The sequence below is a fragment of the Engystomops pustulosus genome, chromosome 3 (assembly GCF_040894005.1).
Source record: "Engystomops pustulosus chromosome 3, aEngPut4.maternal, whole genome shotgun sequence".
NCBI lineage: Eukaryota > Metazoa > Chordata > Amphibia > Anura > Leptodactylidae > Engystomops > Engystomops pustulosus.
In genome coordinates, this window is record NC_092413.1 from 94,213,164 (window position 1) to 94,230,227 (window position 17,064).

The 17,064-nt window shown below is 41.9% G+C and overlaps 1 protein-coding gene and 1 long non-coding RNA gene across 6 annotated transcripts in view; one reads left to right on the top strand and one right to left on the bottom strand.

Moving 5' to 3' along the window:
- Nucleotides 1-15,797, top strand: part of SGK1 (serum/glucocorticoid regulated kinase 1) — a 132,445-nt gene extending 116,648 nt beyond the window's left edge. For 3 of the 5 annotated variants that reach the window (XM_072141484.1, XM_072141485.1, XM_072141488.1), the window contains 10 exons: nucleotides 12,279-12,354; nucleotides 12,563-12,638; nucleotides 12,761-12,949; nucleotides 13,042-13,173; nucleotides 13,371-13,483; nucleotides 13,608-13,731; nucleotides 13,831-13,926; nucleotides 14,039-14,194; nucleotides 14,285-14,374; nucleotides 14,740-15,797. In XM_072141484.1, the coding sequence (XP_071997585.1) occupies nucleotides 12,279-12,354; nucleotides 12,563-12,638; nucleotides 12,761-12,949; nucleotides 13,042-13,173; nucleotides 13,371-13,483; nucleotides 13,608-13,731; nucleotides 13,831-13,926; nucleotides 14,039-14,194; nucleotides 14,285-14,374; nucleotides 14,740-14,907 (1,220 nt within the window). In that variant the 3' untranslated portion in view covers nucleotides 14,908-15,797. Of the gene's footprint in view, nucleotides 1-6,535; nucleotides 6,722-12,009; nucleotides 12,169-12,278; nucleotides 12,355-12,562; nucleotides 12,639-12,760; nucleotides 12,950-13,041; nucleotides 13,174-13,370; nucleotides 13,484-13,607; nucleotides 13,732-13,830; nucleotides 13,927-14,038; nucleotides 14,195-14,284; nucleotides 14,375-14,739 lie in introns of those variants that run through there. The other 2 variants (XM_072141487.1, XM_072141486.1) reach the window with 2 other exon arrangements.
- On the bottom strand, nucleotides 1,626-11,497 carry LOC140121644 (uncharacterized). Its single transcript, XR_011854146.1, has 3 exons — nucleotides 11,223-11,497; nucleotides 9,929-10,037; nucleotides 1,626-3,016 (listed from the first exon to the last, which is right to left on the bottom strand). It is a non-coding gene; the product is annotated as an uncharacterized lncRNA (long non-coding RNA).
- Nucleotides 15,798-17,064: the final 1,267 nt, after the last annotated feature.

Consider the following 17,064-nt stretch of genomic DNA (forward strand, 5'->3'; position numbering starts at 1 on the left):
GGGAATTTTTACAAGCAACCATTATAAACCTTAATCAAAAGGTATGTCATTTTAAATTTGTTATCATTGTCAGGAAATAAGAGCTATCCTTACAAAGGCTTTACCAATTAGGTCTCCTGTGGATACTCACAGTCATTGATGCTCCATTGGGGAGAGTAAGGTGGCTACTTTACAAGGTAATTAAAAGAGGAATTGTTTTCCTTATGCCAGCGATGGCAAACCTTTTAGCGACCGAGTGCCCAAACTGCAACCCCAAACCCTCGATTTATCGCGAGGTGCCAACCAAAAATTAAAGCAGTAACTTATTGCTCCCTGTTCTGAAAAACTTTCAATCATATTAGCCTCCTGAGGACAGCAACAGAGTAGCAAGAAGGAGGGAAATTTTGCATCATTTTAACATCTTTCCAGTTTCCCTCTGTACACAGAGAATCATAGGGCCAGCAGGAGGTCCTCCAAAGATAATTCGTCCCTGTCTACACATTTTCCCTCTTCCTACAGTCCCAAGTAGCCAAGTTAGTATCAAAATATGACTGAAAGCAGCATCTTTGCTTCCAAGTTGCTTGGAACTGCAGCAAGATTCTTTGAGTCCTATCTGGTGTGCTGGAGTGATGGGCTGGATGCCCACAGAAAGGCTTGGATTGCCGCCTCTGGCACCCGTGCCATAGGTTCGCCACCACTTCCTAATGCCATGCTAGAAGACGTATTTGCATATTTCCTAGATTTGTGATCAAGAGCTAAATAAAGGGCTACAGACCAAACAGTGACACTGAACGTGACTAAAAAGTTTGCAATCTATGAGAATACATGCAGACTGAAGAAGAGTGAAACTTTTTGCGGCTATGGAATGGTACGATGAGCACAAGTTGTGCTCACCAGATCGTTCCATGCGGCTCTTGCCGTTTATGGGGGATGTATGTACATACGTCCCCCTCAAGGTTGAGTGAATGTAGCCTATTACTGCACACTAATCAGGTGGTGAAAACACATTTTCATTATCTAAACTGCTGCTTAGGCCTATTGAAAAATGGATCTTAAGGCATCTACCTGTATTTAAAAGCCTATTGAACTGGAAAATTGAGGTTTACTAGACCACACACTAAATTACCATTGATATAATTTCATGTATAAAATTATGCTCACCTCAGATGACTATCCATGCAATGTGGACAATAAAATACAATAATCTGTTAAAGCCAAGCGCTCAGTGCACACAGATTAATGTAACACATGAAGAACTCTGGCCATAAAACATGCCATGAAACTCTTTATTGTTTATGAAGCCATAGCTCTACATAGAATATATTTTGGTAAATCTTTATAACTCACTTGGAAACTACTGGACAATTATTACCGTAATTAAAAATGTCTTGCTGTCATTTAACCATCTTATTTCAATTACTAGGAAACACTGGGCAAAAAGTGCAAAATTTGTTTGTACTGAAAATACTTAAAAAAGTTAGGTCAATGAACCTATCCATAGGCCGCTATCAGACAGTGAACTCCAGGACAGAAAGGAACCACTCTGTTGTTAGCTGGATTTGCAGTTGCTATAACACAATGTCCCTTAAGTCAGTCACCCCTGTTGGCAACAGTTATACACTGGATGAACTGTATCAATGTGCAATTGCAAACATGAACTGGTCCTAAATATTAGCTAGGTAAATGTATCTTACTCAGATACATACCCCTATATAAGAGAGTCAGTGATTTTAATGCAACACTACACATTTTTTATTGCAGTTTTCTTCTTCATTCCATTTATTTCTCAACCATTCAACCATAGTATCACCCAATTGGTTATAATTTTTTACGTGGAGTAAATTAAAATTGGCCTGTTGTATCTTCCTTTTTAAAACACACACACATATACAGTCATGGCCGAAAAGTTTTGAGAATGATACGAATGTTAATTTTTACAAAGTCTACTGCATCAGGTTTTATAATGGCAATTTGCATATACTCCAAAATGAGTGATCAGCTTAACAGCAATTAATTGCAAAGTCAATTAGAAAATGAACTTTTTCCCCTAAAACACATTTCAACTTCATTGCAGGCTTGCCTTAAAAGCAGCAGCTAACATTGTTTCAGTGATTGCTCCATTAACACAGGTGTGAGTGTTGATGAGGACAGGGCTGGAGATCAATCTGTCATGATTAAGTAAGAATCACACCACTGGACACTTTAAAAGAAGGCTGGTGCTTGGCATAATTGTTTCTCTTCTGTTAACCATGGTTATCTCTAAAGAAACACATGCAGTCATCATTGCACTGCACAAAACTGGCCTAACAGGGAAGAGTATCACAGCTAGAAAGATTGCACCTCAGTTCACAATCTATTGCATCATCAAGGAATTCAAGGAGAGAGGTTCATTGTTGCCAAAAAGGCTCCAGGGCGCCCAAGAAGGACCAGCAAGCGCCAGTACCGTCTCTTAAAAGTGTTTTAGCTTCGGGCTACCAGCAGTGCAGAGCTTACTCAGGAATGGCAGCAGGCATGTGTGAGTGCTTCTGCACGCACTGTGAGGCGGAGACTCTTGGAGCAAGGCCTGGGGTCAAGCAGAGCAGCAAAGAAGCCACTTCTCTCCAGAAAAAACATCAGGGACAGACTGATATTCTGCAAAAGGTACAGGGAGTGGACTGCTGAGGACTGGGGTAAAGTCATTTTCTCTGATGAATACCCTTTCCGATTGTATTAAAAAAAAAAAGACAGCATTCTTGTCCAAGTGAGCCCAAATTATTGAAGCTAGAATTCTGAAGTGCAAGAATGATAAAAAAAACTCCTTCATTTTCTTCTCCTCTTTTACTCACTTTTTGCACATTCTTGTGAGGTGAGTGGATTGGTGTTACATAAATAATAACACACATTAATCACTGTGGTCAAGATTAATAATACAATGGTTCCTCATTTTCTGAGCTTGCTGTTATGTAGACCAAGGGTCAGCAACCAGAGCTATGTAGCAGTGCAGAGTTCATGGAGTACAAGGTGATTTGTACAGTATAATATAATCTTCCTGCAGAACCTAGAGAACACAAGTAGAAGTATGCATTGTAAATTACAAGATTTTGTGGAACCTAGGGAAAAAGGTTTTTCACATATGCAGTTTTAAGTTATCAAGGCTCGTGATCAAAAGACTTAAGCCTCACTAAATAACAAGAAAAATGATTCACTGGTTCTAAGCAGCACTTCCACCCACAGTACAATTACAGGCAAAGGCAATGAGCGGTTGTGTAAAAAAAGGTAAGCTTGGCTGAAATGTCCATTTCTTAAAATCTATTTATATTCTCTCTATACACGACAAAAAGAAGGGCAATGGGGGAATGTATCATACCACTGCGGCCTCCTGATGCATACAGGGGCGGCTTGTGCTGGTGTACAATTCTACGCCATTCTGCTTTGGAATGTTCAGACCTAAATGTATGCAAGCTACAGCGAGTGCGCAGACAAGTGCCCACTTCACCTCCTGGCTCCAATAGGCACGGAGATGGCATAAAGGGGGGATATAATCACAAATACTGGCAGTTCACCAGTAAGTAATTGCGTTTCAGGGCTTGTATGCCATAAAACTGGTGTACAATAAATCTCTGATGAATCTCTGCCAATGTGTTGATCTTTAAGTTATCCTAGACCAGTGTTTGGGGGTTATTTATCATAGGCCATCACTCATGCAATTTTTCATACGTGACAGCCCATGCCCCGCCAGCCGCCCCCCCCCCCCCTTCATGCCCTTCCACTCCCTGCTGGGAGAGGGATGGCGGATTGGGGAAAATTATCGCAAATGCTAGCATTAAACTAGTATTTGCGATTATTTCAGGGTTTCTATGCCAGTGTCTAGGCTCAGAAGCCCTGATAAATACCCATCTATAAGTACAACCTAGAAAAGTTTTGTTTTTTATAGTAATTCACACATAAAACTGGCGTAGAAGCCCTGAAGTAATTTAAATTACTGGTGAAACAACAGTAATTGCGATAACTTTGCCCTTTGTGCCATCACCATGCCAAGTGCGCATGGACGGAATTCCTGCCCAATGCTTATGCAATAGCCTTTCAGCTAGCGTCTGCATGCAGGAGACATAAGCGTCTTGATTTATCCAACGGCACTGGAGGAGCAGCATATGATAAATCTCCCTGATATGTCTGACTTCTATATTTCACACATATAGGGTAATATGGAGGAGCAGCATATGATAAATCTCCCTGATATGTCTGACTTCTATATCTCACACATATAGGGTAATATAAGTCTTGTATATGTGATTAGAGATACAGACATTTATGACAGTGCAGTATATTTTTGGGATTATGGCAAAAAAAGTGGAGATGTGTAACATTATATTATTGAACAAACCCATGGAAACTGGTGGGTTTGGGTGACATTGATATGAATGGTTGACTTCACAGACACATGCCCCCCCTGCAGCAAAGAAACAATGAAAGAAACAGTGTTACCTGATGTTCAGAATGAAACCTGTTTTACTTCATGTTACTATAGTACAGTATTTATCACATTTCTGGGAATGAGAAACTGGCACCTGGATATTAGCATTTCCATTGTCATGTTCATTATTTTCACAGCTTTGTTCCTTATCACTTGTAATAATTACCACAAAGTGAGGAAGATCTCTTAAATAGGGCTTGTTCACACATAGCAGTTTTGGTGCTGGTTTGATGTAAATAAGGGCTTATTTGTACATAAGTTTGATTTATCTGAAATTTTCACAGATAGCAAACTAAACCTTTTTTCCTATGTTTTCTAAAATGTCATTTTTTTTCAACTGATCCATTGTCCTTTGAAACATTTTTTTTTCATTAGCAGATCATGGTTTACAATGGAAGTTTTTGGGTCCGCAAAAAAAATTTATGTGCAGCCATTATTTTTCACTGATGATCCTGGGAGACCAAATATTATATCTTCCAACTAATGTATCAGGTATTTCACAGACATGAATAAAAGGAAAAACATATGACAAATAGATGCGAAAAAACATATGCAGATAGAACCAGAACCAATTGGATCCATTTTTAACCGGTTCAAAACAGATATGTCTGTGTGAATGAGCTCTAAATCTGGAGAGGATCCCATAAAGAAAAGAAAAGATCAGGGTGCGATCAGGGTTTGGTCAGTGAAAAAGTGACATTTTGCATCAGAGTTCAATCAATTTTCAGTCATTGTACTTGCATTGGACTTGCATGTGTCTCAGAGTGCAATGCGTTTTTGATGCAACTCCATAGACTTATATGGTGCGTTTTTCACGTGTGTGACTTGCAAAAGTAGAGCATGCTGAGATTTAAACGTGTGTTAAAAAAACCCCGTGTGTGTGCGTAACAAAAAATACAAGTCTGAAAAAGCCTGTGAACCCTCTCCATTCATCCACAGCCGACACGTGACGTAGTACTACGACACATGTTGGTAAGGTGTTAAATGGTGCCCCTAGAAAAATACAATTTGTCTTGCAGATATAAAGCCTTCATATAGCTATGTAAATGAAAAAATAAAGATTTACGGCTAGTGAAAAAACGGAAACGCAAAAAGACCGAAAAACCTGGCCTAAAGGAGTTAAACAGCATTGGGCTTGGTATTGTGCCAACATATATAAATTATTTTTTTTTACACAAAAGTTTAGATGAACAGGATGCTCTGCACTTCTCTTCTAAGGATGGGGGTCTTGTGGTTGACTGATCAGTGTTATTTCTGGTAAAATTCCTCAACATTATGATTGGGATTCTAAAACGTCTATTCATCTTTCCAGAGTACTATTTTTTTATTTCCCATTTAGCGCATACCCTTCTATAATATATCCATTTATTTCATATCTACCTATCGATCCATCCTTCTTGATCACTATTTTTCCATCTCCCATTTAACGCATACCTTTCAATAATATATCCATTTATTTCATATCAAACTATCGATACATCAATATGACATTCTTTCTAGATCGGGCCTCTTTCATTTCTCTATCCATGGATTTGTTTCATATCACCTCATGTATTCATCAATATCACATTCCTCCTCTCATATATAAATATGTCTCTTCTCATTTTCTTCCGTACTCTATATCTATAGGTTCAGGAGTCAGCTCAGTGTGGTAGTTGTGTTCATGAAGTAGTTGTAGCTTTGTACTTCATTCAGCTTTTCCTGAGAGTGTCAAACTTTTAATAGCAGGGGTTATTGCCTAGGATTACACTGAGAGGAAGGAAATGAGAAAAAAACTACAGAAAAGTGTATTTTTCCTGTGAGGAAATGCTTAGTAGGTGGCAGGGCTGAACAGGGGGCGCCTGCTCCACCCTCTAGGTATCCGGTCGGGAGGAAAAACCAGTCTCAACAACTTGACTTTGATGCAGATGACACAAGTGACTGTGACCATCAGGCGCCACATAGCTGCAGCGCAGTCTCCAGAGGAGAGGACAGGCGACCCCTGAGCTCTTCCCTCTTCCTGCAGTGTAAGTGTCAGTTCCTACATCTTTCCATATGAGCAGAGGAGCCGCTCAGTGGAGGTGACTTTTGGACTGTGATGCTGTAGTAGGCAGCCAATCTCTCCCTGTACACTTATCTGCCCTGTGCTATAAAGCAGCAGGCTGCTCTTCAGAGGCTCCCTTTCCCCACTCTGTGGATCTTATTCAGAGGCTTGAGGGGAGGAGTAAGGAGACTGTGTGGATTATATGACTGCTACTTCATAGCTGCATTCCAACATGAGAACTAAGACAGAAAAGTCGCCTCTTAAAGGTAGGTTCTTTTCCTTCATGTAGCATGAACAGAGCTTGTGGATAGCTACTTGGCATCTTGGATGTGGGCATCGATGTAACGGAGTGCAGCTAGGATCTGGGGGACTACTCTAGTACACAAGTGAAAGTTGGGCTGGTGTTGTGCTGACCCTGCTGGAAGTCATATACCTATCCACCACCTGTCTGATGTGCTAATCCTTTTATTGGATTAGTATTGTCTGGGAGCCTTGAGCAAACTTTCATGGTCTAGGGGAGGAGATGGAGACGGATTGATGGGACAGAAGCGATTAACACCTGGGGAGACTACAATCTGCATATTGAGGATGTGTTATTTACTGTGGCCAGCTCTTTACTGACTGTGTAGAAGAGGGTTCATATTCTAGTAATGTAATAAACTGTATATTTCACATTGTATTAGATGGTATGGTAAAGCCTAGTGATCTCTTTTCACTTGTTACAATGAATATCTGAAGGATCTATGTAGAGTAACGTTGTTACATTTAGGAATGTAAAATAATACTTTGTAACAAACCAAAAGTATGAAAGTGTAACTAAAGCCTCCCTGGAGACTATGGAGAGCAGAATGTGCGACTCCCTGTCTCCCCCTAGAGGTCTGCTTGCTGCCTGTATTGCGGTTTAAATGAAAATAAACGAGTTCTTCATAGGGTCGATCTATATGCTGTAGTACCATATAGGGGTGGACTAGATTCCTGTATGTTGTAGTATCAAATATGGCCTGATTACAGGACTATATGCTACATTGGGTCAGACTATATCCTGAATTATCACATAGGCCCGGGTTAGAGGACTATATGCTGTAGTATCACATAGGGTGGACTATATGTTGTATTATCACATAGGGCCGTGTTAGGGGACTATATGCTTATTATCACATAGGGTCGGACTATATGTTGTATTATCACATAGTGTCGGGTTACAGGACTATGTGCTGTATTATCACATAGGGTGGACTATATGTTGTAGTATTACATAGGGCCGGGTTACAGGACTATATGTTGTATTACCACATAGGGCCGGGTTAGAGGACTATATGCTGTATTATCACATAGGGTGGACTATATGTTGTAGTATTACATAGGGCCGGGTTACAGGACTATATGTTGTATTATCACAGTGCCGGGTTACAGGACTATGTGCTGTATTATCACATAGGGTGGACTGTATGTTGTATTACCACATAGGGCCGGGTTAGAGGACTATATGTTGTAGTATTACATAGGGCCGGGTTACAGGACTATATGCTGTATTATCACATTGGGTGGACTATATGTTGTATTATCACATAGTGCCGGGTTACAGGACTATGTGCTGTATTATCACATAGGGTCGGACTATATGCTGTATTATCACATAGGGCCGGGTTAGAGGACTATATGCTGTATTATCACATAGGGCCGGGTTAGAGGACTATATGCTGTAATATCACCTAGGACCGAGTTAGTATGTTGTAGTATGACATAGGTGGAGGATTCCTGCAGTGACTTATGCACGTCTTTCACTGTCTTTGCTGTACATTGTGCCTGAGGCGCAGCCCCGGGCGATGTGTTCCCGCGCACAGCTGTTCCTCCTCCAGCAGGGAATCCTCGCTGTGTCATGTGTGGAGGAGGCTGCTGCGTACATGAGCCGGGAGAGTGGGCTGTAGCAGCTGCCATTACCTCCCACCCGCACTGTGTGGGGGCAGCCATGGAATAAGTAGACATGAAGCGTGGGCCCTGTGCAGGGGCGGACTGGGAATTTAAAACGGCCCTGGAAAAAACTATAAAAGTGGCCCCATTTTATGGGCGGAGTCAAAACAAGTGGGTGTGGTCATATAATGTGGGTGGGGTTATAACAGACAAATTGTTGGTAGATGGCCTTAATGCAAAACAAGAACATGTTTTGCTAGTAAGTGAATCTAATGTGCAAAGAATGTGACCTGTCGATCAGTAAATGATGCAAACACACGACCCGATAAGCCTTATATACCTTTCCCCTGTGCCATACATGTACAATTCAGAGATATAATATATTGATACTGCCTCCTATGTACAAGAATAATGCTGCAATAACACATTTAGAATAACCCATTCAATCCTGCCTTCTGTATACAAAATAAAACTACTACAATACCTTCTCCCATATACAAGCCAACTACTATAATACTGCCCCTATGTACAAGAATATAACTACTGTAATACTGCCCCCTATGTACAAGAATATAACTACTGTAATACTGCCCCCTATGTACAAGAATATAACTACTATAATACTGCCCCCTATGTACAGGAATATAACTACTATAATACTGCCCCCTATGTACAAGAATATAACTACTATAATACTGCCCCTATGTACAGGAATATAACTACTATAATACTCCCCCTATGTACAAGAATATAACTACTATAATACTGCCCCCTATGTACAAGAATATAACTACTATAATACTGCCCCCTATGTACAAGAATATAACTACTATAATACTGCCCCCTATGTACAAGAATATAACTACTATAATACTGCCCCCTATGTACAAGAATATAACTACTATAATACTGCCCCCTATGTACAAGAATATAACTACTATAATACTGCCCCCTATGTACAAGAATATAACTACTATAATACTGCCCCTATGTACAAGAATATAACTACTATAATACTGCCCCCTATGTACAAGAATATAACTACTATAATACTGCCCCCTATGTACAAGAATATAACTACTATAATACTGCCCCTATGTACAAGAATATAACTACTATAATACTGCCCCCTATGTACAAGAATATAACTACTATAATACTGCCCCCTATGTACAAGAATATAACTACTATAATACTGCCCCTATGTACAAGAATATAACTACTATAATACTGCCCCCTATGTACAAGAATATAACTACTATAATACTGCCCCCTATGTACAGGAATATAACTACTATAATACTGCCCCCTATGTACAGGAATATAACTACTATAATACTGCCCCCTATGTACAAGAATATAACTACTATAATACTGCCCCCTATGTACAGGAATATAACTACTATAATACTGCCCCCTATATACAAGAATATAACTACTATAATACTGCCCCCAATGTACAGGAATATAACTACTATAATACTACATATATACACAGAAGCGAACATGCAAAAAATCAGTATGTATCATATGCAGCTACAGAAAACACATGAGATCCTCACCTTTTGCATCCAGTGACATCAGGTGACGTCTCCTCGGATTGTTCTCGTTCCTCATCTTCTCCATTAGTTCCACCATCTCCTTGTCTCTTCCTCCAGGTACACAGCTTTCCTGCAGAGTTTACCAAACAGACGTCTTATGTTCTGCACTTTCCCATTGTCCCTTCTTCTGCTACCACCAATACTGTGCCCCAAAGAATATTAGTACCACACAAATAGTGCCCCATAATGTAACTGTAATGGTAAGGATAATTTATTTCTTCTATTCTCTCCTGAAACCTCCTTTACCCCCCCCCCCACCCCAGTATTGATAGAGCTCCGACTATAACCCAGGTGTAATAATAATGGCCCCAGCATACCCCCGTCATAAAATTAATGCCCCAAGCCTGCCCCAGACATAGAATTAATGGCCCCATCCCACCCCAGAAAAAGAATTAATGGCTCCAGCCTGCCCCAGACATAGAATTTATGCCCCCAACCTACCCCAGACATAGAATTTATGCCCCCAACCTACCCAAAACATAGAGTTTATACTCCCAGCCTACCCCAGATATAGATTAATGCCCCCTGCCAGCCCCAGATATAGAATAATGCCCCCCCGCCCCAGACATATAATTTATGCCCCCTGCCAGCCCTAATGCCCCCCCCCTGCCCCAGACATATAATTTATGCCCCCCTGCCCCAGACATATAATTTATGCCCCCTGCCAGCCCTAATGCCACCTCCCGCCCCAGACATATAATTTATGCCCCCCTGCCCCAGACATATAATTTATGCCCCCTGCCAGCCCTAATGCCCCCCCCCCGCCCCAGACATATAATTTATGCCCCCTGCCAGCTCTAATGACCCCCCCCCCCACCCCAGACATATAATTTATGCCCCCTGCCAGCTCTAATGACCCCCCCCCCGCCCCAGACATATAATTTATGCCCCCTGCCAGCTCTAATGACCCCCCCCCCGCCCCAGATATATAATTTATGCCCCCCTGCCCCAGACATATAATTTATGCCCCCTGCCAGCCCTAATGCCCCCCCACCCCGGACATATAATTTATGCCCCCTGCCAGCCCTAATGCCCCCCCCGTACCAGACATATAATTAATGCCCCCCTGCCCCAGATATATAATTTATGCCCCCCTGCCCCAGACATATAATTTATGCCCCCTGCCAGCCCTAATGCCCCCCCACCCCAGACATATAATTTATGTCCCCTGCCAGCCCTAATGCACCCCCCGCCCCAGACATAATTATTGCCCCATTCTATCATTAAAAAAAAACAAAAAAAACATCATACTCACCTCTTTGGAGCAGGTTTCTTCGGTGGCTTCCTCGGTCTTCGGTGGCTTGGTGTAGAGGCGCGGGTTTAGTGACGTCACTGCTTCGCGCCTCCACACCAAGCCGCGGAGCTGCAGGGAGGGCCGGACAGCTGACAGGGTAAGTGTCAGCCTCCTCCACGCTACACAGGTCGCGCAATGACGTCAATTGCGCGACCTGTGTAGCTGCGGGTGTACACAGACGCAGAAGCAGCGGTGCTGCGCTGCGTCTGTGTACTAATCAATAGTACCGGCATCGTACGATCGTACGATGCCGGTACTATAGATTATGTTAAAAGTTGTAAGGAGGGAGTGCGGACCGGCCCCGCACCAGCTCCGGACCGGCCCCAGACCGGCCCAGGACCGACCGGCCCACCGGGAAAATTCCCGGTGGGTACAATGGCCAGTCCGCCCCTGGCCCTGTGCTTGTCATAGCTTATATGCGGGGTACACTCTGCCAGTCACGTCCAGTGTAATGTTGTGCTGTAGTACAATGTGTTGTGTACGGTACTGGGGCTGTAGCTACTCCTTGCACTATGCAGGCAGAGTACTAGCGCCCTGTATCTTCCCGGCACAGGCCGTACACAGAGTCCCGCGTCCCCTCTGGAGAGAGAGAGAACACCGCACACCCCCACCCCCTGCCCGTGTGACGTCAATGCCCGCACGAGGGGCGGGGCTATGACCAGGCGCCGGCTGACTGACCCGGGCTGGATCTGGGCGCTTTGAACCTGTGCCAAGTTTCTTTCATTGTGCTTAGCCCCGCCCAGCAGCTCATCCCTTATATAAAGCCCCGCTCTGCTCAGAGAGCTCTAGAAAGTGTCAGCCATCCTAGGAGAAGGGAGTCTAGCAGCTATGACTGTACAGTCTGACACCGCACCGGCTAATACTTTAACTTACTCTAAAATGAGGGGCATGGTGGCAATACTGATCGGTGAGTGGAGGGCACTGCACTCCGTGCACTGGCTGCTTCTGCTATGGAGGATATTCTGGAGATGGAGCTGTGGCTGCTGTACTGAAAGCTTCTTTCTTTGTATCTTTCAGCCTTCATGAAACAGAGAAGAATGGGACTGAATGACTTCATTCAGAAGATCTCCACCAACTCCTATGCCTGCAAGCAGTAAGTACTGATTCTTTACAGTAGATGCTGCACTTATGTAATGTAGATATAGTATTAGATTATCAGCTACATTGTAGCTATGCAAAGAAAGGAGCAAAGTTTTTCTCCATTCAAAGTAATGCTGTAGCTGTAATATTGTGCAATACTTATCTGCCCCCTAGTGGTCACTGCCTGCTATTACTAATGGTGGGATTTTATCTTTCTCCAGTCCTGAGGTTCCAAATATCTTAAGTATTTCACAGCCACAGGAGCCAGAACTACTAAATGGCAATTCCTCCCCTCCGGTAAGTAATGATAAATGTTATCACTTTATTTATAATATTGTTTTGCAAATATTATAGTTTCGACATTCTTTACTGCTGTCTGGCTGTGAACCCGTAGTTACCAGCGTGTTTCATTCTTGCAGCCCAGTCCATCTCAACAAATCAACCTTGGACCTTCATCCAATCCTCATGCCAAGCCATCTGACTTCCAGTTCCTGAAGATCATTGGGAAGGGTAGCTTCGGAAAAGTGCTACTGGCAAGACACAATGTTGATGAGAAGTTTTATGCAGTCAAAGTCCTACAGAAAAAAGCAATCTTAAAGAAAAAAGAGGTAATTCTACTTGTATGCCGTGACTTGCTGTAGTTATTTTGGAAATGCATCTGGTCTGGAAATGGTAACCTTATTCCTCCCTTTACTTTCAGGAGAAACATATAATGTCGGAGCGTAATGTGCTGCTGAAGAATGTGAAACACCCGTTCTTGGTCGGGCTGCACTTCTCCTTCCAGACGGCCAGCAGATTATACTTTGTTCTGGACTACATCAATGGTGGAGAGGTAAGTGCAGGTCACAAGGAGCATGCTCATTATACACTTCTTCTGATAGAGAATATAGTCCTGGAAAGTTACTACATTTAGACTTCCTTGAAGGCTGCCAAGGTCCGAGCTGTCGTTGGCAAACCAGTGATTTCCAGCTATTGTTGTATGTGCAGCTGCTTGCCTGAGTTTAATTGTTGCTTATGTTTCTCTTGCAGCTATTCTACCATCTCCAGAGGGAACGTTGCTTCCTGGAGCCCCGGGCTCGCTTTTATGCTGCTGAGATAGCCAGTGCACTGGGATACTTGCATTCTCTGAACATTGTCTACAGGTAATCTATGCTTTCTATCTTAGAAAATTGCCTTTTATAACTTCTCGCTGCTAGTCCAGTCACTTTAACCAGTGTAAAACATTTATCTTATACATGTACATTTTTTTTTTTCTGTCTTTTGCAGAGACTTGAAGCCTGAAAACATATTACTAGATTCACAGGGTCACATTGTACTTACTGATTTTGGACTTTGCAAGGAGAATATAGAACCCAATGGCACAACTTCTACTTTCTGTGGTACTCCTGAGGTATGTATTGTGATTATTCCTTATCATGTGCATTGTTTGAAGTTGTACCCCTGACATGTCTGATACAATGTTACTTAATGGTTACTCCTTCCTTTACAGTACCTTGCACCTGAAGTTCTACACAAACAGCCTTATGATAGGACAGTTGACTGGTGGTGCCTAGGAGCTGTACTCTATGAGATGTTGTATGGCTTGGTGAGTAGAACATCCACATTAGCAATAATATGGTTGATAACTAGTTTTAAGTTGACTTGGTTCTTTATAATGTACCAACCTAAGTATTTTTTTTTTTTTTTCCCCTCCATAGCCACCATTCTACAGCAGAAACACTGCTGAGATGTATGATAACATCTTGAACAAGCCACTACAGCTGAAACCAAACATAACCAATTCAGCCAGAAACCTCCTGGAGGGCCTTCTGCAGAAGGATCGGACTAAGAGACTCGGTGCCAAGAATGACTTTGTAAGTAGATTCCAAATATAAATTCTCATGCCACTGACACATGTCTAATTACTCCTGATTGGACTAATCCAATTCCTCCTTCTCCAACAGATGGAGATTAAGACCCACATCTTTTTCTCTCCAATTAACTGGGATGATCTCATCAATAAGAAGATTACTCCTCCTTTTAACCCAAATGTGGTGAGTATATTTCTTTTTACATAGGAGAATTTGTTTTTAGGTGCCATTGTATCTGCAACATAAAGTGCATCATAATTTACTTTTCCATTGTGTATAGTTTGTGATTTCATCTCGGGGCCAGCACTTTACAAATTACCGTACAGATGCAGGCAAAAATAAATGATACAATACATAGCGTGTATATTGGAAAATGCAAATGTATTCTTCAGTTGTGCAGATTTCCATTACTGAACTTGTTCACATAGTCGGGGTTTCTTGTAATAAATGGCTGGCAAGTTTCTAGTAACAACTATGATCTTGTTTTGTCAGATTAATTTGCTTGTCCATGGTTCTAATCCTGCCTCATCTCCATCATTGTTTTTCAGAGTGGCCCAAGTGATTTGCAACACTTTGATCCTGAATTCACGGAAGAACCGGTTCCAAATTCCATCGGCCAGTCACCTGACAGCATCCTCATCACAGCAAGCATTAAAGAGGCGGCAGATGCTTTTATGGGCTTCTCCTATGCCCCACCTATGGAGTCTTTTCTTTGAGGGACATTCTTACTATGGTTATCTTGAGTCACTTCAGTTTTAATTTTCCCTTTACAAGAAGAAAAGGAAAAGAAAATTGCACATCCTTCATGACGGCATCACAGCCTTAATTTTGACACCACCAGTTTTTCTGGAAGAACGCACAGTGGAGCTTAGTCAGAAGAGAAACCAGTGACTTTATTAAGGGCATGGCTTTTGGTTGTGTAGAGTCAGCATCTTAAAAGCCTGTATGCAAGTGCAGGCCCAGGACTTTGTGAATGCAGACACAGGAAAATGAAGAGATGGATCTGTAAGAAGCATTTTTTTATTTTTTTGCAACGTGCCTTTCTCGATTCAGAGCTCCCATGTAGCTTGAGAACTGTTCACATGAGCTGGAAGTTCTTAAGTGGCGACTCTGGGTTTTACAAGTGAACAATGGTATGAGTGTGATGCTTATCACAGTATGACTGTGGTTTTTCACACGTTAATGTGACGCTAATTCTGGGGCATTGTACTTTGTTTCTTCCATATGTGGAAGCTAAACTTAATGTAAATCTTGTTTTTGTCTAGATAGAACTAATGGAGTGTATTGCCATGGGCTTGCAATGATCATTGTTTTAAATGCTTGAAGTAAAGCATTTGCTGCTATTCAGATTTCTATTTTTAGAAACGGTTTTATGGACCAAAATGCCCCACAGTTAGTGGTTCAAAGCTGTAATATGTGGTTTTAATATACATTATTTATGTTTATTTTTTGACATTCCTGACCATCTTTGTGCATATTGTATATAAACAAGAGCTGTATATTTAAACTGACAGATGAACCATAATGCCAATGTACTGTAATTAATACGAGAAATGTACCTTTTTGTGACCAAACCCAAGGGTTTGCAATAAAAGTTAAAAAAACACTACTGTTCCTATCTGCTTAAAAAAGATGACACATCCAGACAAATACAGTATTTTAGCAATAAAGTGGTTAGTACAGTGATGACTTCCATGAAGATTGGTGTATTGGCAGAAGTAATAAATATAAGTTTACAATCATGTTCCTAGTACAACTCTTCATAGTGGATGGTTTAGAGGGATTATGCACTCAATTTATGTAAAATGTGTTTAAATCCCTGCTACAAATAATAAATGAAGCTTTAGTTAAATTACAACCAGGAGCAGATGACAACCTTGTGTTGTGAAGGCTTTGGCATATGACTTTGGGTGGCTGCTGCATCTGGTCATCTTCACAGCACTGCATTTTATGGCTTTTCTTTAGCTAGGATATCTGGCTAAGGGCTGTTTCACATGACCGTCTGAGGCCTGTGTAAACATGCCGTATGGTGGCACGATCCCACGGGCTGAGGATGGGAGGCCCTGCGTTTATATAGAAATCTAATGCAAAGATGGTACTTCCGTACAACTGGGCCTATGCCCAGTTGTGTGTGTGCTCTGTGTGCAGCCAGTGGGATCGTGGATCCCATACTGCATATTTACACGGGCTAAATCCCAAAAGATCTGTGACATGACTATTAACTTTCGGCATATCAACATTGCTGTTGGATTAGTGACACTTCAGCAGTCACCTGTTTCTACGGAACTGGCCATAAAGCTTTAAGGTCGATATGAGACAGAATTTCTTGTTAAATGGTAAAGGTGTAATCAACATGCCCTAGAACAGTGATGGTGAACCTATGGCACGGGTGCCAGAAGTGGCACTTGGATCCCCCTCTGTGTGTACCGAGGTAATCACCCAGCACAAAATTCAGCATTATTTTTAAGTGACTTGAAGTGCAGGAGCAGCGAGGAGGTAAGGACAGAGCTGGATTATGGTTGTAGACCCTTCTCCGGACCTGTGATTCAGTCTGTTAGGGGGTTATCACTTTCATAAACGTGTGGCTTTAGCTTATAGTTTCGGCACTGTCCCAAAAAGGTTCTCCATCACTGCCCTAGAAGCTGCAGCCATAGGCATTTAAACCATGAATACAAACTCTTGTCGTCAGAAGACTTAAGCATGGTATCTTTAGCCAACATAACTGATATGGTTGTAATGCTCCATGCACTAAGTATACTGCATGCAATAGCCAAAAATACAATGCGAATGATGAACTGCACATGGCCAGAAGGTTGAGGCATATAAAGCTGTAATGGCAGCCACCACTCCTGATCTGTGCGTGGTAAACTATG